Raw genomic sequence first — 27,071 nt, forward strand, 5'->3', positions numbered from 1 at the left:
CGCCACTGATGAACACATCTGTCTCTGTGTGGAGCTGCAAGATGCAAGTTATTGTGTTATTTCCCAAAACACAATTTATGTAACTGACATCATGTTATGCAACTCTCACACGCACACGAAGACTCTCTTTCGCCTGGGATACACACCCACCCACCCACACGCTTATGCACACACACCTTGTTTTGCTTCAGGGCTCCCTTTTCCTTCATGTGAGGACAGTCTTTGCCAGTGATAACAGCTTTGATATCAGCCACAGGCACTGCAGAGAGGACAGATGCGAGTTTATAACAACAACAATAACAACCCTGGAAAAACTGTGTCATCCCAAATGGGTGTGGGATTTATTCGAGTAATTAATGCTTGAAATTTTACCTAGATCTGTCATGTGAAATGTCCTCGGGTAAAACTGCACTATTAATTATAGCTGCTCATCTGCTCATACTGCATTAATGGGCAATGTATCTATGCATTAATTCAATTAGAGATACTTTTCTTTATAAAGAAAATGCTGATTTGAATAAATAACGTGAGCTATAAATCACATAATGTTATCTAACATTCAAGGGCCTTCAACAATTTCACTGGCCACTCACATTTGTCCTGCAAAGAGTCGTGGGGCACCTCGCCCTGAGGGCTCTCCTCCAGATCTCCATAGTGCAGGACTTTATGATTCGGGGACAGGCGACAATACCAAAACTTATCTGGAAGAAACGACAAGAAGAAACAGACAGCAGTGAGTAAGAGACAGATTTAAGAGATTTATGAAATAAGCAGAGGCTGGAAAAAGGCATCATATGGGTATGGATTTGCATGAGCAATCAGCAAGAGAGAAAATTAGTGTGGCAGAAAGAATCTGTGACAAAAAGAAAAAAAAAAAAACAGCCTTGAGGAAAATCCACAGATGGGCCATGATGCCCTCCATGAGGGAGGGATCATGATGGGCAACAACACAGACTGTTGGTCCTTTTTTTTGTTTTAATCATTTTAACAGCAGCATACACGCTCAAGTCGAGACAACAAGACAATATTCAGGCTTTTTTACTCTCATTTAAAGGAGGACTTTTCAAACCTAACCTGATGAAATAAAATTTGAGTGTGCACCAAGGATGAATATCTAATATAGAAAAAAAATTTAACTCTTTAGTTTTACAAGGTATTTCGATTTAAATCGTTGGTTACAAGCAATCAAACAACCAAATTGATGTGACAGCAAAAAGACGGCACCTTTATACAAACACATCGTGAAACTTTCTTCTACCCATCATCACAGTAAAAATCAAAGATTTATAACAGCGCTTTATGTTGATGTTGCCGTAAAATGTCCAAAATATGGGAAATGCATACCAAGACCAAGCCACTATAATTGTTTTAGATTTTCAACAAATACTTAATATTAACAACAAAAAAACACGGTTCCCAACAGCTCTATTAAATTACTACCCAATAGTGTGATGATATTTCAAACTGAGTACGAAAATGTTATTTTCCATGTACTTGAGGAAGTTGCATCTCTAGCTTAGAATCTATCCCTAACCGGTTCCAAAAACCAGGCCAGAAAAATTAGCTACATTCACACAAGTTACACTTTACCGAGGCACATGTGATGCTGCCTGCTGTAACCTGCACCATGTAAGTAGTACCTTCCCCCTCAAACTTCATAAGGCACAAGCTTTTAGAGAAAGGTGTTCTCTTTGAAATGGGCAGCAGGGAAAGTGGAGAGAAAATAAGTCAATGCTGAAACCAGCTAAATGAATATTTAAAGTTGGTGTGATGTCCCTGCAGGATGGAGGACTTAAAAATAGTCATGCCAGATGCTGTGGTGGGACGGGGAGAGGGGAAGACATATCTATGTAAAAAGAACATAAGTGGAGAGTAAAATGGAGCTAATAAGCATTTGGAAAGTTTCTTTATGCAGTGTGCATGTTTCACCTTACATTCACTGCATCTGTTTAGATTTTACATCTTACCAAGAGTATATTAAACCTGCTGGAGGACTCCATTAATTCTTGTTCAGCTCGTTTAAGGTCTGCAGGACAAATTGCTTCTAACATTTTGATGTATGCACATAGTATACTGTGAGTCCCAAGATGGAAAGGAGGGTAGTCATGTCCATGTAGTGGGAATAGGGATGTATGTAAAAGTGACAGATGAAGGAGGGCAGATGAGGGATGATAACGAGGATGGTGTTGATTCACTCGTGCACAATAAGGACATAAATCAAACGAAATTAAGAAAATAAAAAAAAAGATGGCAGAGACCTCAGTGGCAAAGTCAGCTACAGCTAGGCTGTGCTGCAGCAGGCAGATTACAGCATCTATTCACAGAAAACATTCATCAAAACCACTTATTGTTTATTAAAATGAAAGCTATTACTCTTGTAAAGTTGTTCATTTTCATGGAGGGGTGGCTATCAATAAGCCATTCAGTGACAGCTGCCAAAATCAGTTGAGATGGGTTGAGCTTAAATGCTATAATACATTGACAAAGTGGTTTCTTTTTCTCTTTTTTGTTGTGCGTTCTTATATGTAGATAAAGGCAAAAGTGAATGCAACGGGTAATGGAAAGTGCAAGAGGGAGGAACTGCAGAGTGAAGGGATCAGGTCTCAAGCAGATTAAATTCTTTCTGACTCAAGAGCAGTACATTATGCAGGCTCAATAGTGTAACTGCTGAACCTCTCTTATCCTATGCTCCTTGCTCGATTTCTTTCTTATGGCAGCGAGTGTGAAATGCGATATTAGCTGAGACGATTCGAACGTGCTCCAGTCTTGGTGGCTGCTGGATTTTCAATTCTGTTCTTCCTTCTATCCTCTCTGCTTTGTCACATACAGGGAATACCATTGATACACGAACCGCATTAAGAAAAAATAAAGAGGGTGCAGGAGGTGTGGGAACAAGACATTTTCCATTAAAAACATCTAGCTTGTGTCATCTCTCAGGAGGTAATATGCCGCTTTGCCATTATCACCTCACCTCAGAGCTTGGGGTTAAAACCCTTCCTCCCCACCTCTCGCTCCTTTTCTCATGCATTCAGTAGAATTTCTCTTGACAAATGTGTAAAAATGTGCGTTCATAGAGTTTTTAGCTTTATCTACATTTGCGTTTCTTTGCATGCTATCTATGTGTGAAGTCAGGGTTAAAGAGGGAAGGAAGACTGTGTGTGGACTTCCAAACAGACAGACAGACATGCACCGCGTTTCTTAATGCTTTCAGAGAGGCTGTGTGTCACTACATGTCTCGGCTTCAAAGGTTCGGGCAGCCAGAAAACTTGTGAGTGATCATGACAGCAGATTCACAGCAGTCCAGAGCTTCAAAGATTCCTGCTGATGAAATACTTCCTGTGGCGTTTTCATAAACAAAAGGGAATAAGTCAGTGATGACAAAGAACAAACAGAGGGAGACGAGGGAGAGAACAGAAGAAGAGTCCTTGTGTATGGAGCAGAAGGAACAGTGACTTTCATTGCTTTCGTGGCTATGATCTCTGGAGGAAGGCGATCCAAAGTCAAATTTGTAAGCTTGTAAAAAAACAACTGAGTGTGTGTGAATGCTGCGCCTCTCACCTTGCCTCCTGCGACTGCTGATTTTCCTGAAGCAGGTTCCCTCGCACAACCTGTTGAGCCTCTGCTGTTTGATCAGCTCCATGATCTCTGGCTGGATCTTTTCCCTCAGCTCCCTGCAGAATAACAAACACACATTACTGGTTTGGGAGTATTATCTACGTTCTGTTGACCACACCCTCACCGAGTGGCAAGTCAGCGACAAAGAGCCACAAGGAGTTAAGAGATCAGAAGTAAAAGACGCAAATTCATTATCTAGCAGTATGCAGCTGTCATAGAGTGACCAAATCCCTGGATTACGACTGTCAGGAATGAACAGAGGACATGTGCACATACTCAGAAATAAGTCATACATTATCTCATGAGGCTGATCAGGGGAAATGTGCGCTGCCTCTGCTCGAGTCGCTCTCATTTATTCATGCTTCTTCATGTATGTGTGATATGAATGCACGGAGCACAAGTCAGCATGAATTATGTATATTATCTGCCTGAGCAGCCCTGCTCCCCATCATCACTGCTGTCGATTTCTTTCTTGTCAAATTTACCGTCAACTTTTTTTCTATTTTTATCAACACTGACGAATAGAATTTTAGGTTTTTAAAACATAACCTTGTATCTTGTATTTCCTCTTCTTGTTTTTAAATCAGCTCTCTTCTCCCTTCATCCATCTCTCTGTTTGCACTCTCTGCTATGGGTTTGCCTTACTTGAGATTCCAGTCATTTCATCGATCTGTGGTCAGACATTCACTTTTACATCTTCAAAGAAACTGCGAGAGGAAAAGGCGTGGCTCCTTGTCGTGAGGATGGATGAAGATAGCTCAGCTTTACCGCTCCTAAAGCGGTAATGGAGCAACACGGAGAGATGAGAGCGTGAGAGTGCTTTTGTCTGAGCGTTTTAGACGACTCTGCTACTTTGCCTTGAGCTGCTTAATTTTCAATTTAAATCGTCTGTATCAGGCACAGGTTTGACATTACGGGTAGTAGAAGCGACCTCTGTAAAGGTAGCACTGCGCTAGGTGCTTAAATGATAAAAGAAGTGAGACACAACTCTTGTGGAAATGTACAAAGCCTACTTAGAACTATCATTAATTCCCTCTTTCAGATGTGCTTAGTAGTATTTTACTGAACTGGATTATAAATGTAAAGGACTGAATTAAAATGAAGCTGCGAATTAGGACTTTCTTGTAAGCATTTCCTCAGCGGTTCCGAGTTCATCTACAGTTTCTAATCTTTTTTTTTTTTCAATCTTTTTTTTCAGACGATAACTCTCCGTATTCTGCAAACAAGAGTAAAAACAACACAATAATCTTCTAAATCAAACATACTTTGACCTGAGGACCTAAAAACTTCTCTTCACCCTCTGATGTCTTTAGTCTTTCTCTGCAATAACTGATTGGAAATGGGAGCATGCCGTTGTAATTCAGGACCTCCTCCAGATCTGCAGTCTGACATGCTCAGCTCATTATGCTTACAACTCATGATTGCACTGTATTGATTCCAGGAAAATTCTCTCACACTATTGAAGAGAGACTCACCTATCTGAGATGTTCGGCACATTAGCAGTTAGTCCGTGAGAACATTTTAAAACAAGCCCTTCATTTACAGTTGGCTTTAAATCAATCAACTCAACTCTTCTTTACTGACATATTGTAAGTTATATGTATTTAAACATGTTTGTAAACTTAGTTCCAACGTTTTAATGCGATAAATACAGCTAAAAATGGACCTTTAATCACCCCAGTGTTATCAGGTACCTTCTACTACATCAATCTCAGCTTTAATTGCACTTTCTCCGCTATGATTAACCGTCAGCCAAAGTTTAGTCTTTACCCTTCCAATATTGATTCAATAAGCCCTTAGCTCAGCATTGATTAGTGTTAAAAGGAACAGGCTCTCTGTGTGCAGCGATTTTTCAATAGTGATACCTACTCCATTAATAACAGGCAGGACAAAACAATGCTCTCCATTATAGGACCTGCATTCATGATCAACTAGCTCTCTGCGTGTAATGAGCTGGAGGGTCTTTAATGGAGTATTCACTGGGAATGCCATTCACAGACTATTTGGATTTAATGCATAAATTAATCACAAGAGGAGGAGCAGGTGCAGTCTGCCTTAGGCAAGTTGCTGGCACATGGGTGACAAATGTATAAGAGAAACAAGAAGAAATTGCAGGTATATTAAGCACCATAGCTCGTTTTCTAGATTCATTTTACAGTATCTGTTCATTTGAGTCATAACAGCTCAAAAAGCTATATTATAAAACAGACCATTGGATTTAACAACAACATCATTGCAATTACAGTGTTTGGATTTCTCGTTGTGACAACATGACATCACTCACAGGATGGGCCGGGACTGGAAGTCTTCCTGATTCATTCTCTCGGACTGGCGTATCTTCAGGATTTCTGTGTAGCTCAGGTTCTGCAGGCGACTCTTGAACTGGTCCAGAGAATTAGGCTTGAGAGTGAGCGCTCGCATGATCTGCTCCTTCACCACCTGCATTACCTGCAAAACGGAGCAGAGAGGCAAGGTGAGATCATCATGAATGCAGCGATGGGAAGAAGACACGGAGCATGTGAAAACCCTTTGGGTTACACACAGTAAATCTAATCCCACTAGCAAAAACTTTCCCAAAAAGATCAATAATGCAATTTGCACAGAGCCTTAAAAAGAAAAACAGCCAAACAAAAGAATTCAGAGGTCGCTCGTTAAATCCCAGTATCGCTTGCCAATAATACCCATCTGGTTTCATGCCAATAATCTGGTTGTCAGAAGCATGACATGAGTGGTGTTGCAAGTCATCTGTACTTCAACATAAAAAATAGACACCATTCAGCAACAGCATATTAAACAAAGCATACATGTCTCGATCAATTAGCTGAAAGCATTTTCAGAACTGTCAGGACACAGACACCCACCCACCCACTCTGCTCCTGTATTAACAAAACTGAAGCATAGCTGCACAAGCACACATGCCAAATTAAATTCCAATAGCCTTGAAAATAAATAAATAGGATCAGAGAGCAGAGGCAAGAACGGAAACTAACACTGATAAAAAAAAAAGAGGCATTATCTTAAGTTCTTGCAAATAACATTTTGTGCCTTAATGGGACCAAAACCAGTAACCAAGGACCTGCCTGAAATTAGGTTTTTATACCCATCAAGGATGCACACTGGAAGTAAATCCCGATTTGAGCAAATTTATGATAGTACTAGGCTGATTTTAACACAGTTATTAAAGCCTAAAGCCTTTTCATCCTTCTGCACATACACTCAAGCCTCCAGAAAAAGAGTCCTGAGCTGAAATATTCAGTCACAGCTGCTTCAATTTAGCTTTGCACTCTGACAAGTGACTGAATTCTAGATAATTACAATTTGAACATTAACATAACCCAAAGATATGTTCTTTTTGGCACTTATCCATCAGCTGAGAAATTAAATGCAATATTTGGCTAAGAAAATAAACTTAACGTTTCTCTGGCCAAACAGAACTGTACCACTGACTGTGGCTGATGTGATGGCAGCTGTGACGAGGAGCCTCGCTTATGAATCAACCTTGTCAACAGCTGCTGCTACTTGGCTTGCAAAGGCTGACTCAATGGCTCAAATCAAACTCAGGTGAAAAAAAAAAAAAAAAACTGCTCTCCCTTCTGAGCTCTTTGATTTTGCATCATTGTATTTTCGCTTTTCTCTGCTTGATCGAATGCTCGGGGATACAGATGCATTTCCAGCCTCTGCAGACACGTTGTCACAATGTATTGGCTTTATTATTCTGAGATATGATAAGACTTTTGGATGACATTTTTCATATGTACTCAGATGCTCAATGAGAGAATATGTTTACGGACTTTTTTTTTTTTTAATAACTGGTATGCGGTGCTACTCCTGTTTCGTTCTGGCTTTTCAACCTAAACAAGACTAAAACCCGGCCAAGATCCTTATGTAATATCGTTCTTGCTGTTTGTTTTTTCCTGCGATTACTCATCAAGGGGCTGACCTCTGGACCTCTGGACCAGTCACACTTATTCAGGCGAGAAAACATAAAAATAAAAGATTCGAGCGCCTGAAAAAAAGTTATCAAAATCCATTTCTTGTTCCAAATCGAGTATGGTCTGTTGGTAATTTGCTGGTGTGCAGCTTTCACCACATACACGCAAAAAAGTCATTTTGCTACCGATTACAAAATTTTATCCAGGGATTATCTTTTGGAATGCAATTAAGTTTGGAGGCAGTAATCTTGTTTCATAACTAATGGGCAACAAAATGAACCTAGAAAATAAACACAACAAGCAGGCAACCACTGAAAAGAGGAACAACTATTATTTTAGGCACCGGACATGACATGTCATTATATTTATCACATGATGTATGTAAGAATGACTTGCAGAATCTAGACTATGACCATTGTTCAGTCCTGGCTTGATTTAATTGCAAATCTCAGTCCACAGCTGTACTTTTTGCAACACTCTAGTATTACCTAAATCGAACTGACACTGAAGCCGATGCAAAACATCAGTGACTCTGAAAAAGCACTGAAAATCTCCTTTGACAGAACAAAAAAAGTTGATGACGATCTTAGCTATTTAAAAAAAAAAAAAGAAGCTGAGATCAGGCCCCTGTGTGCTAAGTATTAATGTTTTAACAGAATATTCAAAATGATATGGACACATGATTAATACACACATTATATTTTGGCTTCTTAATACAGACATCTTCGCATGAGACCAGAAGAGGACACACCTGCTGCTCTGGGTGCTGAATCAGGAGAACCATGTCTGCACCATGGAAGGTGATTTTATTTGATAATAAAGAAAACGATGTACCACTACAAAATTTGATGTCATTGATTTTTGCTGGATTCTGAGTACATGGAAGAAATTACTCCCAAAAATGGGGGGAAAAAAAACAAAGTGAACAAGAAATGTCTGTTTTTGAAAGCATGTCTTATCGTCACCTGCAGCTTGCTTTTTAACCTAATCCTGCTCTCTGGAGACCAGCTGCCATCCAAGCTCTGGTGCTTCAGCTGAGTCGTCCCTGGAGAATGTTCATTAATATGCCTTGTTTGCAGTCATGTCACCAGCAGGAAAACAATTCTGTAGGCCCATGTGGCTGCTCTCTCGCTAATTAACACTGCAGATATTCATCACATTTAATACGAACACATGGTTCTTTCTCAACAAGGTGGTGGGGGGAGGTGGTGGTGGTGGTGGGGGGGGGGGTCGGGGTCTTTATGAATATTTTATCTTCATCCTCTGTTAGCCGAGAGGACCTTGACAGAGGTGAGATGACGTCAGCACTTTGAAAAACTTTTCCCATGACATATTTAGGATCAGCTTTGTACAAGCAGCATCTACATTCAATCAAGACCATCTGAGCGCAATCTGTTCATCTTGTACTTTTCTTCCCATTTAGTCAGATCTGCTGATCCAAGATTGATCAGTTTCACGCATTTAACCTTTAGTCCTGTCTCTACATTCCCTGTCACGCATCCTTATCTCTTCTAGACATTTGAAAGCCATCCTTCTTTCTTGCAGCTCTTTGGAGAAGAAGTTAGATATCAGAGCAAGCCAAAGCTAAAGTACGCTAAATTAATTCAATGCTATCCCAATACGTAAAGCTGAGCTGGTCACTGACTCGCCAACAATTCTTTCCACCTTTCAGTCTCTCCTCAAACGGGACAGCGCTCTCTCCTGGAGTTGCTCCACCATCCATCATCGGCAACGCATCAGCCGTAACAAATTACCGTTCCCTACTCGACAACCAGTCGACTGCAGTCCCTGCTCCATTTACCTAAGAGGATGCTAATGACATCATTTACCAGCTGTCATTCAAATTCTCACCCACCACTCAGGCCTGTGTGCAGAAATCTGGAAATCATCGTCGTGGAGAGACACTTTGGTGGGTGAATAACAAGGCCGTAATCACAGAATAATGACTTTGCTGATAACTCCCTGAAAGCAATCAAAAAGTCAGTCCCAGGTGGTGATAATAGGACTGTTAGTGGAGGGTGCTGTCAAAGTAGACAAAACATGCAGGATGTGCTGGTACAAAGGGATATAAGTTTGTGAATATGCAGAAAGTGCACATACTCATTGTGTCATATTTTCTATTAAGTAGTAAAAAAGGGAATGCAGAGAATCCATTTCCCTGTTATTGAAATGGTAATTACCTTTTTCCCTCCCTGCTACTGTGTCCCACATTCAGCTAATAATTATCTCCTTCAAAGCTGGCCATGATGTCATTAAAAAACAATGCCACTGAGATGGACATGAAAGGATGTCTGCTACTTATTAAATTTAGAAGCTGATGAAAATGTATTGTAGGGGCACAAATGTTTTGCAAACTGACAGGATGAATACTTGACAAATTATGGCTGAAATACAACTAAATGGCTCCTGTCACAGCATAATTACCGACAAATCGAATTATCTAGGGTTTTAACATCAAATAAAAATCTGTACCAATGAATGTGATGCAGTTTTCCTGAGAGTTCAGCTAAAAGAGGACATTAAACCAATAACAAGATGAGCCTTGCTTGTGTGTGTGCATGCGTGGACAATGTTTACTTCTGGTTTCCGTTTTTTGAAATGCTCATGACACTAATCTAAGCCAACAATGCCAACTGTGCCATCTCTGCTCTCCCTCACCCCCTGCTGCCTTTGTGAGAGGACATTTGAGGAGGCATGACAAAACACAGATCTCCATGTGACAGGCGTTAGATAGCACAAACACCACAGATTCTTTTTGGTCCCATCACACAATAGCGTAGTGCCATAAATGCTTCCTGGTGGACTAAAAAAAATCTAAAATTTGTGCTGAAACATATCCAGACTGCATATCCATTGCTATAGTGTGATGAAATATCTTTTAACTGATGTCACTGGGTGAATTTTATCACTATTTGGATGGTGAAACTGCCTTTAACAATGATAGTAATTGCAAAACATGACAGAAATAAATGTTAAAACTAAAAAATTGGCCCTGTCCATGGTATCAATACAAGAGACAGTCAAGGTGCCTTTACGTAAAGATAGAAGAGGAGGCTGTAAATGTTGCAAAAGCAACTAGCTTCCATAAGCAATAAACTCAGCTTTGACAGACCCCATCATCGCTTCATGAGAGCATATAAGTGGAAAGGAATCACCTCCATCCATTAAAATTTGAAATATTTATCCACCTCGTATTGCTTGCATATTAGGAGTCTTTGTATCTGGGATATATCAATAAAAGAATACTGTGCAAAGAGACAGAAGTAGCTTTAAAGTGCTGTGAAAAGCAGCTCTTTTCTATTTAAGAGAATCCATCAGGGACCTATCTGACAACATAGAAAAGAGTGCATACTCTTCTGTTGGCAAAACAGTTCTACATGTTCTGGATGTGCACATCTAAACTGCACAAACAGCAAATTAATCCTAATTATTATAAAGCATGCATCAAAAACTACAAGTCAGCTGAGTCAGGAAGCCCGGCTTCCTTGTACAGTACGACCGTACACATAGCATCCGAAGACCTCCCTCCATCAATTGTATCCTTCCTTACACATGAGCGATCAGGGGTCGACACCGGCTGTTGCTGCTGGCTGTTGCCATATTTAGAAGTCCAGCACTGTGTGCCGAGACAATCTGTCAGAGAAGCTCTTTTTCAAAAACCAGCTCCATGTGAGGTGCAGCGCAGCCCATATGGATGACCGGAGAGGACAGTTGCCCGGGAACTCACCAGTCACTCCGAGTCGATCAAAAACTGCCGAGTGCTAACCTTGGCTTGTGAACGGCGTTGCCTTAATGAGTGTTTTACCATGACACAGTTGTTGCAGGGAATATGAAGATTCTGCATTAATTACCCCAGGGGGGGTGATAAAACTGGTTGTGATTAAACATTTAGTCAAAGACATGAGATAACACAGTACTCGGGACAAACCCGACCTACGACTACAACCATATGCATCACGGCAGAATAGAATGAAGTTGTCTGGAAAAGCAGAATTACACAGCCTTGCCATGAATAATGCAGGTGGCTCCCATTTACAGTTACACAGCTTTTAGACCAAAAGGGCAAGATTAGCAGTAAACACGAGAAAGGTCAGGTTTGGAAAAAGCCAAAGAAGCCACAGTGGAGATTTTTTAAATGCACAGTGAGATTCAGGGAATGAGGAGAGGTAAAGTTTAACGTTGCTGCTTTCATTAAGAACAATGAAGGGAATATGTATTTTTGCAGAGAAAAACACCTGCAATGTGCAGTTTTTTTGTGGTTAGCATCTCTGTAAAAACATGGGCAACTCTTACTTCTGCTTAAAACATATTGCAAGGAATTTGTCCTTAGGTATCAGATCAAAAGTAAACTGCCATAATTAATCGGACACTGGCTTTAACTCAGACCAGCTTTAGTCTTTTTCTTGTTGGCCATCGAAAAAGAACACCAGACAGAGAAATTCTAACTAATAAACGGTGGTTTAATAATGGTTTAATTTACCAGCAAACGTTGCTTTTCATATAGAACATTAGCTTCAATGCTGCAGCTCTATCCCAGCATGTATGCATAAGTCACATCTGCACACAGGAATGCTTGTGGACTCTTCAATTGTAAAGAATATCGGGTGATTTGTACTGAGCGCCGCTGTGCGTGAAATAAAATATCACACACACTTGACAAAGATGAACACACGCAGACTCAACTAAATAAAGCGCTAGATAAATAACAAGAAGAAAAGCCTGAGTTACACGTCCATTCACTTGCTGATTTCTAGTGAGCTGCTTAGAGATGAAACAAAAGTATCATTATGTCGATGCTCTAAAAAAACAAAATGTTATTTTTGAAGCTTTGCTCAAGCAGCTCTGATGGTTTGACGCTAATGACGGATGAACTCTCTGGTCTGATTAGTGAGTTAAGCTTTGGTGTTCTCCATGTGAGTGGGTCAGCGCTGCCTGAGATCAGAGATCCCCCCCTTAGGCACACACACAAGCACACACTCATGAAAAACGAATGCACTGAAAAGAAAAAGAAAATAAGACCGATGCAAGTTCCTGCATAGAAACACAGCGGAGCGATCACACTATACTCTTATTAGATGCTTAAATACAAACTATGTGGAAAGCAAAACCAAGCGAATGTCTTATTCACTGATAAGGGCACAAAAGAAATACAGACTTTTATGTAGCGCATACATAGGCACAAGTTCACATTCGTACACTGTCCGAGAGTGCTTACACATGTGCAAAAACAATAACGCAAACCTTGTTAAGGGAGTGGGAGGTGAAGCAGCCAGGCAGAAAGATATAAATAGCCTGTCTGAATTCAACAATAGAGGTGGTGGTGGAGGTGGTGCAGGACGTGGGTGGGATGAAGGAGGGAGGGAGGAAGGGTGGGGGTGGGGTGGGGGGGACAGAATGAGGAGGAGTAAAAAAAAAAGAGAGAGCATAAGAGAAAGACAAAAGAGCTGCAGAAACTGATGGAGGGAAGAGGCCCAGAAAACACGTATGAAATAAGACAGCAGCAGGTATCCTTACAGGAGAGGAAGAGCAGTGGGGGAAGTGCAGATTTTCCATGTCATGGTACATGTACAGTGACAGCAGAAGTCACAGTTGCTGGCATATGTAAATGTGAACAGCTCTTTCACCAACTGTCTCAAGCCTCTCCATGTTATCCAAATCTGACAACCACCCAAAACCTTCTACCTGCACACATCACACGTATTCTTACCTAATGCACCAGGACCCCTCGCATCAATTGATTATGTATGGATGTTCATTGACTCGAGAGGTGAACACTCCCCTTATTGAAGAGTACAGTGACTCATTTGTTTGCATTCATTTGCAGTACCCATCTTTAATTGATCTGTGGTTCTGAATGAAAATGAAATAGAAGCTAAATGGTAACTGAATTCTAAAGGTGGATAAGAGCGTCGCTGCAGTTGTCGGAGCCGGAGCGTTTGAGGATTGCCATGTGAATAATCCCAAATGGGACAGGTTGGTCCTCAAATGGTTGAACAAAGCAGATTATCCACTCTCCTCTATATTACCCCAGGCGGGAACAGAAATGCCAAATATATATATGAACCTTTGCTTCACCTCTGTGTGTAACCAGGAACTTTTTTTTTCTAGGTCACTTTTTTACTGAAAACACAGACAATAATGCCTTGTTTTTCTATAAGAACTAAACTTGGCTTGTCGTTTCGGGAATAGCATGATTAAGTGGCTACAACAGAAATTGTGTAATTTCATTATCCAATAAAGTGCCAGTGTGCAACTTTAAGGGGGATCTATTGGCAGAAGTGCAATCCCATATTGATTTTTGTGTTCATGGGTCGAGAATCGTGTGCAAATAAGAAAGGTTGCGTTTTTGTTACAATAGAATGAGTCATTTAAATCTATAGATGGTGTGTCCTCTATTCTGTCACAAATGCTTCTTACAGCAGCCCTAAAGAGACAAACCAAAAACTGTCTATCAAAAACATTACTCCTTTGGAAACAAGAGATTTGACACTAGATTTGGCAACCCAGCATCTATGAACTGCTTACTTAGCCTCAGGGAGCAATGGCCAGTATTTCAGGGCTTTCTTTTTGGGCCAGTGGAGAGTAGATCCTGTTCAGTGTACCAGACATAATTTGAATGAAAACAAATTTTCAAAAGCTAAGCAAAGGTTAAATGGCTGTCAAACATGAACTAAAGATTATTTTAGATTAATCTAATAATCAATTTCTTGACATAAACATTTGAAAAAAGAAATCCAACAAATCCTTTGTGATTCTGTAATGGTTGTGAGAGTTTTGACTTTGCAATTAACCCATCCATTAGTGACTGCACTCTCATTATCATCTATGATCTATGATCATCCTATAGGGTCAAAGATGTGCTTGAGCTTATCCCTTGTGGCAGAATACATCATGAAATGATGAAATCCTTCACATTACACATTAAAAAGGTGACCATCCACACTCACTTCCATATATATATAATCTAAAGTCACCAATTAAACTTATGTGTAAGTCTTTAGACTGTGTAAGCAAACCGTAGCCAATCCAGACTGGCACAGGTATGTCAGACAAACTCAGCACAAAAGGCTCCAGCTAAACAGCACATTTGAGCCCAAAACCAACATGTAGTCTTTGATAAATCTTCAGACCTTCAAACTTACTGATGTGATGATTACTGTAATTAATCAAATCACAGTGGAATAGACCACCTGATGTCTAAGAAACAGCTCCTTAATACAGAACCTGGCTGAAAAGTGAATGCAGTGTTGCTGTGTCTCATCCAAAACAAATTAAATCAGGTACTGGCAGTATTTAACAGACTCCTGCTCTACAGTCTGGAGCTGACCTCACTCTAATCCTGTGTAAAAAGCCCTCTGGCTGAAACACTGGTTGAAGCTCATCCAAGGCTGGGAGAGACCAGTGTGGAGCAGAGGGAGCAGTAGTAGCAGTACTAAATTCCTTTGGTGACAAACAGTGGGTGTTGGTGATGTGGAGTAATCCTATTCACAATGACAAAGCCCAACCCCCATCATAGACACACACACACACACACATGCAGCCCATACAGATGATGCCTGGGGTGCAATGTGTGTATTTAAGACAGGGTGAAAATTTAATCTAGCATTTTATTTGTGTGTGCGTTTTTAAAAGGCTGTGATCTGGGTCCCGGTCTAACCTGCTTACGTCTCGCAGAGTACACGGCCCCTTCTGTCCCTCCTCCCTATCTTCTGCCCGTCCCATCTTCTCCATCTCTCCCTGTCTTTTCTTCTCTCCGTCCTCCCTCCTTCTCCCTCCTCCACTGCATCCAGGCAACAAGACAAACAGTCCCTCTTCCTCCCTTACTACCACCTCCCCGTCTCTCTCATTTTCCTCTTTGGTCTCAGTACTTACATGTCACCTCCATGGTTCCAAGTGTTGGGTGACACTCTCCACAGTGACTGATGAATCCCCCTGCTTTTGCCAGAGAAGGAGTTTTTAGCACTCGACAGGGATGGGTGGAAGGATGGAAGGAGCAGATGGCTCCCCGAAAGAACAGTCTGGCTGACTGTGGACCGTTAGCTTTAGCGTTAGCCACAATAAGAGAAAATTCGTTCTGTCAACACGGCTCGTGCACCACCTCCTTTTAGCCTTTTCTCTTCTTTTCCGTTTTGGCTTTTTGTTCCTGCAGGTGTCTTGTTCGACTCTATATTTGAGTATATTCTACCAAATGCAAATAATCTGCCAGATTATTAACTATCAAACTTTATCCATCTGCTATCTACTACAATTTTTTTGTCTTCCACTGTATATGCCTCTCTCCCTCCATCTGTGACTCTAAGAGCATCAGCCAGGCTGCTCTGCTTCGCTTATGTTGATCTCTGGGCTTATGCACCGATTGGATACACGCCACGATCAGAGACACCAATGGTGATGCAGCAAGTGGATCACATGATAAATGCGTTTGTGTGTGTGTTGGGCAGAGAGATTTAGATGCAGAAGGAGGGAGGGATAGGAGAAGAGCAAGAGAAGGAGGAGGAGGGGTACTTTGAGTGGCTGCAAGCCACTACATTGGTGAGGGATTTTTTTTTCCCAAGGTCCTGAGCAGAGAGAGATGAAGGCTTGTTTTCTTCCTGTGGGGAAGAGAAAGAGGAGGAGGAGAAGCTCTAAGCATAGACGTTTGGATGAAGGAACGACAGGCTGCCTTACAAGACTTAGTCTCTGATACAAGCTCTTATGCACATATTCACTGAAAAACAAGTGTGTACACATGCAGAGAATAGCTCCATCTTACCAAAACAGAGCCAGAGTAGTGCAGCACGGCAGACGTAATTGGACAGGAGTTGCTATGGAAACAGGGGAAACGGTTGCTGACGGTCAAAGCAGAGCCTTGAGAGCATCAGATTTGCCTCCATTAAACACAGCGCGTGCGCACGCACAGCTCTTATCTTTTACTAAACACACCATTCAAAGATTCAAAAGGGCAACAAAGCAGCTGTAACAACTGCCAGAGTATTTTTTTAAGCTTAATTTAAGGCTTTGTGCCTTTGTTTTAGGTGAACATAACTGCATGTGAGAACCTGTGTGTGTGCACTGGGCAGATACTCAGTCAGTCAGACACAGAGAGCCATCAGTGTTCAACACATGCTCACAACACAACAATGTGCATGTCAAGACACTGATAACATCTCAAGTGTTTTAGTATTCCACACATCAGAGCTGTTAATAGCAAATGTTGGATCATAAGAAACATACTATGAATTGAACGCCCTCAGACTTATCCTCGATCCGTCTTAATATCCACCCACAAGAGGATGCATACTCTCTGTAGAGGACGTTCCCTCCTTGTATGGCCATGACATTTTGAATGGCACCACGCATATGTGCCGACAACACACTATAGCTGCAGACTTTCACAACCCAGCCAGAATCTCCAAGTTTAAAATGTGGACTGTCTACGATACAGAATCGGTCTTCTTAAAGACAACAGAAAACAACCAAACTACCCATTTCTCAGTTGACCACAGCCTCTTACATTACTGACAAATAAGAGGCAGCAACACTCCAGTTTAACAACTGGAAACAGTTAAAAGATCAAGCACTTTTGCTGTGGTGAGATGCATTTATAACCTGTGTCCACAGAACATCAGCACTTATCTATTGAGTGGTATGTGGCTATATTTCTTCTAACAGCACAGAAATGTTTTATCTTTTCCCATTTTCCAAACATCTTGTGTTTTATTCATCAAAAATGACACACACTTTCCTCCTTGTCCTTATCCCTTTTAGACCCACTGAGATAAAACCATTTTCCAAATTTTAATTATGCACGCCTTTGTCAATGGCTCAGAAACCTCAGCCGTCTTGGGGTTTACAAAGTAACCCAGCAGTGGGAAGAGTATTAAGATTTGTCTTAAAACTATAGTGGATGCAAACTGAGATTCAAAGCTGTAGAAAGGCAGCACCAAACTGCATACATCACGCAGGTGATCCAAACTGTTTTACGATAAAGAAAAACAAAAAAAAAAAGCTCTGCTGAAATTCAAACTCTCAAGTGGCTGGGCAGGTGAGAGGGAGAAGGAAGGGAAGCATCATCCATCCCAACTCAACATAACAGAGAGAGGAATGGTATGCAGGAGTGCATAAATGTTGAATTATTTGCCAAGATGAACTCAGTGGACATGACCATGGGATGTGAAAGTTATTCAACACTGACTGGAGCCGGTCGCATCACTCATGTTATCAGCTCAAAGTTTAATTCCAGAGAAGCATTCAAACCATCAGACAGACAAACTCACAGAAATGTACTGTGTAACACTGAAAATGACTTTTATCTTGTGATAATTCACAAAAAACCAACATTGCAACCGCGCTGTCAAGTTATCCCACTACTAAAGGCTTTAGTGAGTTAAAAACACACACTGTGGCGAGAACATCAATCGACTGTGGGTGGATTCATTTATTTATTCAACATCTGCTACAGAGGATGACTAGATTTGCCTTTTTGTCTCCACTAAAATGTGTCACGATTCGTTTACAGCCTCTCACAGTAGATCAGAAATGATGTAACAAGTCCCAAAACAATAAATTTTTAAAATCACTTCATTTCTTTTGTGAGAACTTTACTTTCTTCACAAAGTTGCATTTAAGCACCAACCTTTTGTTTATGATGACTGATACTGCTGTGTTCCATCATCTGACTCCAACTGAAATAACAAAAGGTTGATGGAACTCCAGACATGCTTTATTAATGCAACGCTATCATTCTCTTCTCCCAAAAACTAAAGTAGGAAGTGCAAAATGTATTTTATGGATGCTGGAAGCTGAGTTAGCAATTACCATGTCACTTTGATGCAGCACAATATGGGGAGGGTGACAGATTGGAGCAGGAGGTGAGTACCCACAGAGCAGAAGTAAGTACCAGCTCGCATTGTTACAGACACATTTTCAAAGGTGATCAAAGTCAGTAAGCACCAGCAGATGATTGGACAATGAGTAGGAGACTAGGGGGATTAACTTGTGTTGGTGTGAGACCCCATAAAATAATCATGATTTGTTAAACAAATCAAGGAAATGGCTCAGAGCATCTGCTGCCTGTTAAAAGTGATGCCCTGTTGACTACACAACATACAATATCTGTCATAAACACCTTATTACCTTATTACTATCACCGTCTGGTTGTTCACATACAAACATCTCCTGTGTGAGATGATTCAATGTCAGCCTACTTACAAGAAGTTTGTCATCGTCGTCCGAACTCCACTGAGTTCAAAGTGAAAAAGGGGGCCTTAAATCAATGGCTCCGCCAATGGATGTTAATGTTTCATGTGAGAGAAAACCAGGCACGATGAATCCAGTCCAAATAATGTAAAATGAAAAGCTCCAGAGATGTGTGTGCAGTTACTTTAAAACAAATAGCCCCTAGCATGCTCATCATTAAACACAAAGGAATAAAGAACTTTTCTGTGTACCACATGAATGTGTACCACATTCTGTGTCATGCCACTAACAGAGTCTGATTTTCTTATCATGTCTTCAACCGTAGCCTGAGTCAAGAGAAAGTTCAAGTGCTGTGGAAGACATCCTGCTTTGTTCTGGCACCTAAGAAAATCTCATCGATCTGCTCTAAGTGACCACAGACCAGTTGCTCTAACATCCTACATCATGAAAGTCATGTACGGACTGTCATTGGGTCATCTCAGTAAGAAAGTGAACACCTTAGAGTAACCAATTGTAGACTTTCATAGGACCAGGAATAAGCAAAACACTATGTTCATCAAGGGAGAAGAAATTACCACGGTGGAGGGCTACAGACAACAAGATGCTAATCTGAATAATAGACTGGACCGGAAATGCAAAACTGAGGCTCTACAAGAAGGGACAGAGAATGATGTTGAATATCTTCTACAGTATAAGTCTGTGGTAGAGAGTGCAATATGTGTTAAAGCCTTCTGCTGGGGCAGTAGCACCAGAGAAAATGACTCAGTGAAACTGTAGAAATTGATATAGAAGGCTGTCCCCCCAAAAACTATATTTTCATATTAGTAAAACACCTTAAAGAAGTTTTACAAACTAGTGTTTATCATTTGTAAAATGCTAGTACCAATTTAGTAATACCAGTCCCATCAACAAAACCATCACATTAAAGCAGTGCTGAAGCTCTTGTGTTTGCTTTTGTATTCTAACTTTTTCCAGCTGTGACAATTCATCACTTCACTGAAAAGCCGTCATACTGACATCAGATCCGTGAATGTACTCCAAACCTAGTTACAGCTGTACATACAATATCAAGGACATGTAGCTTTGTTTGTTCAGTTTATTCATCTCCTGCACAAAGAAAACAAAATCTTGTACCTTGTTAAAGTCTTCACTTGTGGCTCTCATCTCCTTCCAGGTCTTGTTGAGAAGCTGGATGCAGATGCAGAAGAACTCTTCAAAGGAGCGATCGTGGGTGAAGAACATGGGGTGGAAGTCGTGGCAGTTTTCACTGGCTGCGGACACAAAGGAAACACACTTACAGCAGCTGCTTTCAGTGGAAAATCCCGTTGGTGAGTGGCAGCGATTTTGTCTTGCTACAGAAATGTGACAAAACAAAATATAAGTACAGTCAGTTAATAAAAATAGAGAATAAATTCAATTTAGTATATATAATGGCATAATGCTCTAATCAGTGAAACTTAAAGTCAAAATGTAATTATTATTTGGAAACCTACTGCCATTTAGAGTAAATGACAATGAACTTATAATCCTTTATAATGCATATACGATGTCTGCAACAGAAAATCGTTTTATTTAAGTGTTTTGTTGCCAGTTTGCTGTTCTTGCATGTAGTTTATTTGACATCTTGCCTGCAGGCTACTTAGTTAATTTTCTCTCAAACTGTTGACAAATAGTTTTAAGCGTATGTTTGGTATGAATCTTGTTTATATTATCCAATCTACCTTCAGAATTTTGACTCCCAAGTTCACACGAGGACCAGGAAAAGGGCGACACAAATACTGTATCCTGACTTTGTCCTAAAGTCTCAGCAATTACCAAACAATATCATTAATATAACAATGTCAGGATTCTGATTCTTTTTTACAAATATAAATATGTGTCTACTTTCATTTAACCCTGCGAATTAGATCTGAGTGAATGCATTTCTATGTATCTTTACATAAAGCCACAATCTGATAACATAGCAGCATTTTACTTTTACTTTGCTCACACCATATGCACACTTCAATTTCAAACAACTGGTTCTAAAGGGAATATGTCCCCCAGCTTGGAGACACAGTCACACACAAACATTCATCTTAGCTAAGTCTTCAACTTACTGATGCTGAAATGTCCTGAATTAGACTGATACATAGTGTATCCTATTATCAGCCATAACAAGAGTTTAACTTGACAAGATTAAATCAAAAAGCTTGTGTATCCCCATTAACATTAAAATGACACCAGCTACACAGTAATATGAAATATAACTGATCCTGACATGTAATCTTATAAAGGGTTGTTTCTGCGTTACAGATATGGAAGGAAGTCTAAGTGCTCATAGCCCATTTAATAAAAACAATCATTTAGAAGGAAATACAGGTCTATTGCAGCAAAACTGCTATGAAAATGAGCAATTCATCGAATACAAAATGTCCTCTTAAGACAAACTGTGACCAGCCACCAGTTTCCGCTGGATTACAAATCAAGATTTTTTTTCATTTTCCAATGCCAGAGGTGCTTTATTTTCGTATTATCAAAGCAGTGTGCTATTTCAATCCCAACATTTGTGTGAGAGGGAAGAAGGAAAGACGGGGCTCTTGAGTGCCCAAACCATTTCAACCAAGGAGGTATAATAACAAGGCATGACATTCATTTGAGCTACATTCGTCTCCCTCTCTTCTTGCTGAGATGAGTGACGGCCCTGAGCCAAAGGTTGGTTCATTTAAAGAGTTTTAGAGTGGAGCAGCAGGGGCACTGGCACGCCACGAGCATCCATGAAATTGGATGGAAAGGGTCGGGCAGCAATTGAGACTTCAAAGTATAATGAGTGATGTCATCAGCCCACGGGCACAGCGACTTGGGCCTCGATTTGGAGTGATGGACGGAAGATTAAGGGAAGGACAAGGTAGAGAATAGGGCGGGATGTGTTACTGGTGCAGGCAGTCAATTAGAAAACTAAAGGAGGTGAGCCAACCAGATGCTGGCTGCCTGCTTATCCAACAGCGATGCCTTCATTGGCTAAAAAGATAAATAAACAGGAAAAAGAAAACTACATCTTTCTTTTAAAAAAAAAAAAAGAAAGAAAAAAGAGAAATTCCTTCCATATTCAAATATCCTTTTTTGACCTCCCGGCAAAATTTGTTTGGAAGGTTAAAGTTTGCAACAGGCTCCAAGCTTAATTGGCTGTTTATTGATAGGACCAACACCGCTCTGAGGTGGCAAGGTGAGGGGAATTACACGTCAACGCTCATTTGGGAAACACAGGTAGAGAGACATCACAAGTGACTCGGTAGGCATTTCTTCCCCTTGAGGTTTTGCAAGGCGATGCTGACTCGCAGACAGTTTTATTACTTCTCACAGGGCGCAGCACAAACCGAAGCAGTGAGGTTGAAGAGCTTATACTCAAAGTGGTTCACAAACTGTTCTGCAACAGATTATTCTCACCAAAGCAGACAGAGAACGCGGATCACTGAATACTTTCAGTCAAACAAACACCATCAACACATTTTTTTTGGAAGGAAAAATGATTACAGTGTGCAAATGGCAGTTTAAGACAATGTCTCCAACTGTCTTTTGATACCCCAGCAGGTAAGACTTGACTCGTAGCTTATTCATGTTTTACTGCATGTACAGAAATGGCTGAAATATCTGCATTAGTTATCAGGATGTGTAAGCTAAAAGCTCAAAGCCATTTATTTCAAATATAGCACAAAAATATTTCACTCTGCCTTCAGGATTTAATAGCTAGTTGAATGGATGGTTTTTGCAATGTAAACCATATGGAGGGGAAAATATGGACAAATTAGTACCTCCTTTTTCAGCCCTGCACATGCATCCAAACAAGCTGAAATGCCACAGCTGAATCATCCTCACTGCTGCATGAAAGCACTTAAAATTCTCCATCTGAATGGAGATGGAACAGTGTGAGTGCAAAGTCATGTTACCATGATTAGGTAACCATAGCTTTAAGCCCTACTGACCTTAAACCGCCCTAAATTTCATTTATTTCATTTTTTTGTTTTTTGTTTTTTTAACTGGAGCAAAGCTTTAGCATTGTTCTGACTGATAATGACGCAAAAACATGCACACAAGAACAAAGTGTGAAAAAATACTCGGACATATGGATCTGAATAAAATGTGCTGACAGGTCATTTGTGTGTGTGTGTGTGTGTGTGTGTGTGTGTGTGTGTGTGTGAGCTCAATTTGAGGCTGAAGACCTGTTTCTATCTACATGTGGCAACTGGGAACCTTTAAGGAAACTTCCTACATACCTCAAAAGGTCACTGCTGACTTTAAGGAAGATATACTGAGGAAAGAAGAGGAGCTATTGTTTTCAGGTGTAGCACCATGAGCTGTATCAATAAAAATAATAAAACCAATGCAGCAAAAATCTAAATTGCCTTCCCACCTTGTAAGCCTACAGGAATTTAGATTCAACAGAATAAATATTGTTCAAATAACTGCACTTAAAATAATAGGCTCTGGGGTTTCATTCACTCTGGGAGTCCATTACTTTTATTTCTGGGAGTGTCACACCTCCAACTACAAATGTTATGTTTCGTTCAGTGAGTCCAGATTAAAGCACTGGAACAATGTCCACTGCTTGAACACTGATTTGTCTCAACAGTTGCTCATTTAATTTTAAAGATGCAAAAATCCCAGTTGCACAAAATAAAAAGAACATTCTCCACCGATTTGTTTTCACTGGCACTATCATATAAAAATGTAAAAATAGAGATATTTTTAAACTGCATAGCACCGTGAGCATTGTCCCCGAAATTATTGAGAAAGTTGGCACATCTGAGCGATATGGATGACTGGACACCAGTGGCACGAATGTGCACACACACATACACACACACACACACACACACGTACACACCAAACTCTCCCTGATAACACAGCACGAAGCGGCCAAGCAGATATGAACTCTAACTCAATTAAAGTCACAATTTATGACTCTTTTCAGCAAAGCATATGGGTCCACAGCAGACTATCTGGATGGATGGTAAATGGGCTCTAATGAGTTTTCTTTGTCCTGTGTGTGTTTCATCCATCTGCACAGCCAGATGTTCAGTGCCTGTGCCTCATAAAGTGGGAAACAGGACACTATGATGACCGGTTTACGTTATTCTCAACCATATGCCCACATGGGTCAGCAGAATGGGATGCATTATGGCTTATGGCTCTGCACCAATACTTTTATCACTGCATTTCACTACAAAATGGTCACATTTAATGAATGAAAGGAAAAAAACTGAAGCAAAGAATAGTCATATACACTTTAAACTTCTTGCTTTTACAGCTAAGACGTAGCTGATGTTTGGCCCATTTTGCATTTCACTTTCTTCAGATCTGTCACTTAGAACTAATATGCAGAAGACATCAACACGAGAAGCAAAATCTCCTCACTGATGCTGCGTAGACAAGCCATCAGGACAATAATCGTTGGCATCCTTGTGATGCCACTTCTGTAATTCACTTTTACATTTCTTACACAATTGTTAAGGTGAAATTGGATACCAACAGACGTCTTCTAAATAATCAGATAGCAACTGAAATAACACTAATATTTCAATGTTGCATGAAGATCTAGGTAAACTGTTTAATCCAGATTAAAAAAAAAAAACTTTATTTAAGTTTAACTTAAATACTTAGACCTCAAGCTATTTTTCCTTGCTTTGTTTGCCTGTGATTTCAACATGTCCAATGTGACAAAAACCAGGTCAAAAGCTCTGTCTCGAGAGAGGACTTCCAAGTCTCTGACTGCAGACTGAAATGTGCACATCAGTGCAGTAATGTCCCACAGCATCACTCAATTTCATCATGAAGGTAGGATCACCCCAAGGGCGCGAATACTTTAATTTCCTCCCCTTCCTCCCCTGGGATGTGCTGGGGGCGAGGTAAGGGGTCACCAGCATGTCCCTGAAGTAAACAAGTGACAGAAGCTTTGTGTGTGTGTGCAAGCAAGAACACAGGACAGCTCTCATCCCTTCATCGGCAGGGTTCTGAAGGCTCGATGACGTCAGCTTATTACTCAACTGGTGACCACACGATCAGTCCTGGACGTGACAGGGGTGAGTAAGCATGTGTGCGCAGTTGTGTGAGTGTGTACCTAAGAGCATGGTGACAGAAAGACAGAGAGGCATATGTGAGCTGAATGCCACCTTGACATCTGTCAAGGTCCGCTGTGCATTTGTCTGCATGTATGCGAGCATGTGAGTGTGCAGAAAGTGAGCATAACTACCGCCAGAGTCACCTTGTGGCTACGGCACATGATGAATACATAGTGAGGGTGTACAAAGTGCCATCCTCACTCTAATTACAATACCAGCATGCCCTCATGTCCAACTGTGACAAGGGAAGTGTGTGTGTGTATGTGTGTTCGTTCACAGAGCCTCGTCAGCATCACCTCTCCGGTCCAGTCTCAGTTTGTGCATATATACAGGATGCAAAAGCAGCAGGTACACAGAGATGTGGCTGGATGGATGACTTAGCAGGCTGACTGCGCCTCCATTTCTACAGCAAGCAACAGCACAGCATCACTAAACAGGGTCAAGTAATGAGTATTAGATCTAATCCTGATAAAAAAAACAAAAAACGTATCCTAACATTGTTCATCAAGGCAAAGCAATCTATTTAGAGCTCCTTCTGCTTGGTCTAATTGGGAAGAAATTATACTTTGTAGATAATTTTCATCCATCTGCCCTTTTGGAATTTCAGCACATCAAAACAGAAGCAACTTACAATGAAATGATCAGGCCTGTCTTAATGTACTGTATCTACTGGTCTAAAAAGTGAAGCGAGAAAATGGTTTGATTGGTTGGGCAGTTTTTAATATTCGCTTACAGTGTAGGAACAACTGCTTTAAAGGAGACTTTTTTTTTTAGCAATTTGACACCATTTTTGAGGTCTTATTTGATGTAATGAGAACACAGTCTTTGATCCAAATTTAAATCCCCACCTTTCTGAAACCCACCACCACCCACCCAGGGTTGTGTTTTTCACCTACTGGTGACTTAAGACACCCAAATCCTCACTCCTAAGAACAGGAAAAAAAGTGATATCTGTTCCCTCTAAGAAAAGACTGACCCTGCAATTCAGTTCATCAATAAAGCAGCTAACATTATAGGATTAATGTGCAACTTTCAAATGTAATGCCTCTGAGCTTTAAGGAAAGATTCTATGAAGTGTAAAATGCTAATGATAAATATTTGATGAGATCCATCCCACACCAGTAAGGCGGATGGGTCGTGCTTGCTCTTCTAATCTGAGCATCTCTACCATGAAGCTGGCGATAATTAGATGAGGCAGAAACAGGTCAGTGGTCAAAGTCTCTGCTTCAGAATGAGAGATCAAAAAGAGACATTGCAAGAGCTGTATAATGGAGCAGCAATTCCTTGCCTAAAGTATGGTTTTTTTTTTACTTTTACTTATTTACTTTTACTTATGTTACCTCATGTCAGTGAGGACGAGAGTTGAGGATGCAAAAGCACCCACAGCCTAATAACATAATTGAACTATTTTAGCATGCAGAGTCTTGCACAATGGTCAAGATGAATTAGAGGACAGAGGAAGAGCAAAGAATAACAGAGTAACAGATGGGGAGAAAGGAAAACAAGTTGGGGGCGTGTAGGGAATGCAGTGGACTGAGATGAACATCAAATCGTGCTTTTTTCCTTTCTGACATAAAATAAAGCTTGTACAACTCATACGACTGTACATTTTGTAGGTCTGTGCTGCTGCAAGCGGTATCTATTAAATATATCAAGCAGGATTTTACATCAAATACGGGGCCTCCCCACAAATTACATTACTTCTCATGCTAGAGGACTCTGTGAATTTCTCAAAATAGTGTGACTCATTCTGCTGCAAACAAACACAATCTGTCCGAGTCTTTCAAAATGCAAAGACAGAATTGTTTAATCATCCCAAAAAACACAAACAAACGGGAAATTCTCCAGCTAACATTCACATATGTGCTCATACACCAAAACCGTAGGCAGCTAAGCAAAAGGAGGGCTCGACCGATACGCAAGTCAGCCAATAACCAATATGTTATCAGTGTATTTTGTCTGGCAGAATCATTTTCAGAACATAATGAGATTAAAGTCATTTAGAAAATGTTTTGTCACATAGTTTGTCCAGCAGAGCAGCTCTGACCCTTGTTTATACTCTTAGCTGTCTCTGCTGTGCTTGATGCAGTTTAATTACGAGTGGAATGCTTACGAGATTGCTACTTCATTACTGGAAAAACTAATGAACAATGACTTATAGTTTTCCCGTCACATAATAGATGAGACATAACGCATAGACAAAATACTGAAACCTCAAAGATGGGGTGGGCACTTTAGCGCACTATGA

At 40.5% G+C, this 27,071-nt stretch overlaps 1 protein-coding gene across 4 annotated transcripts in view; it reads right to left on the reverse strand.

Annotated features, from left to right (window-relative positions):
* elmo1 (engulfment and cell motility 1 (ced-12 homolog, C. elegans)) overlaps positions 1 to 27,071 on the reverse strand; it is an 88,911-nt gene that overhangs the window by 3,946 nt on the left and 57,894 nt on the right. For 3 of the 4 annotated variants that reach the window (XM_072369818.1, XM_072369819.1, XM_072369817.1), the window contains 5 exons: positions 19,860 to 19,996; positions 5,900 to 6,063; positions 3,559 to 3,671; positions 594 to 701; positions 177 to 259 (listed from right to left, as the gene is read on the reverse strand). In XM_072369818.1, coding sequence (XP_072225919.1) covers positions 177 to 259; positions 594 to 701; positions 3,559 to 3,671; positions 5,900 to 6,063; positions 19,860 to 19,996 — 605 coding nt within the window. Of the gene's footprint in view, positions 1 to 176; positions 260 to 593; positions 702 to 3,558; positions 3,672 to 5,899; positions 6,064 to 15,419; positions 15,863 to 19,859; positions 19,997 to 27,071 lie in introns of those variants that run through there. The other variant, XM_072369820.1, reaches the window with a different exon arrangement.

Source organism: Leuresthes tenuis, unplaced genomic scaffold (assembly GCF_036924035.1).
Source record: "Leuresthes tenuis unplaced genomic scaffold, fLeuTen1.0.hap1 SCAF_18, whole genome shotgun sequence".
In the NCBI taxonomy this organism is placed as follows: Eukaryota; Metazoa; Chordata; class Actinopteri; order Atheriniformes; family Atherinopsidae; genus Leuresthes; species Leuresthes tenuis.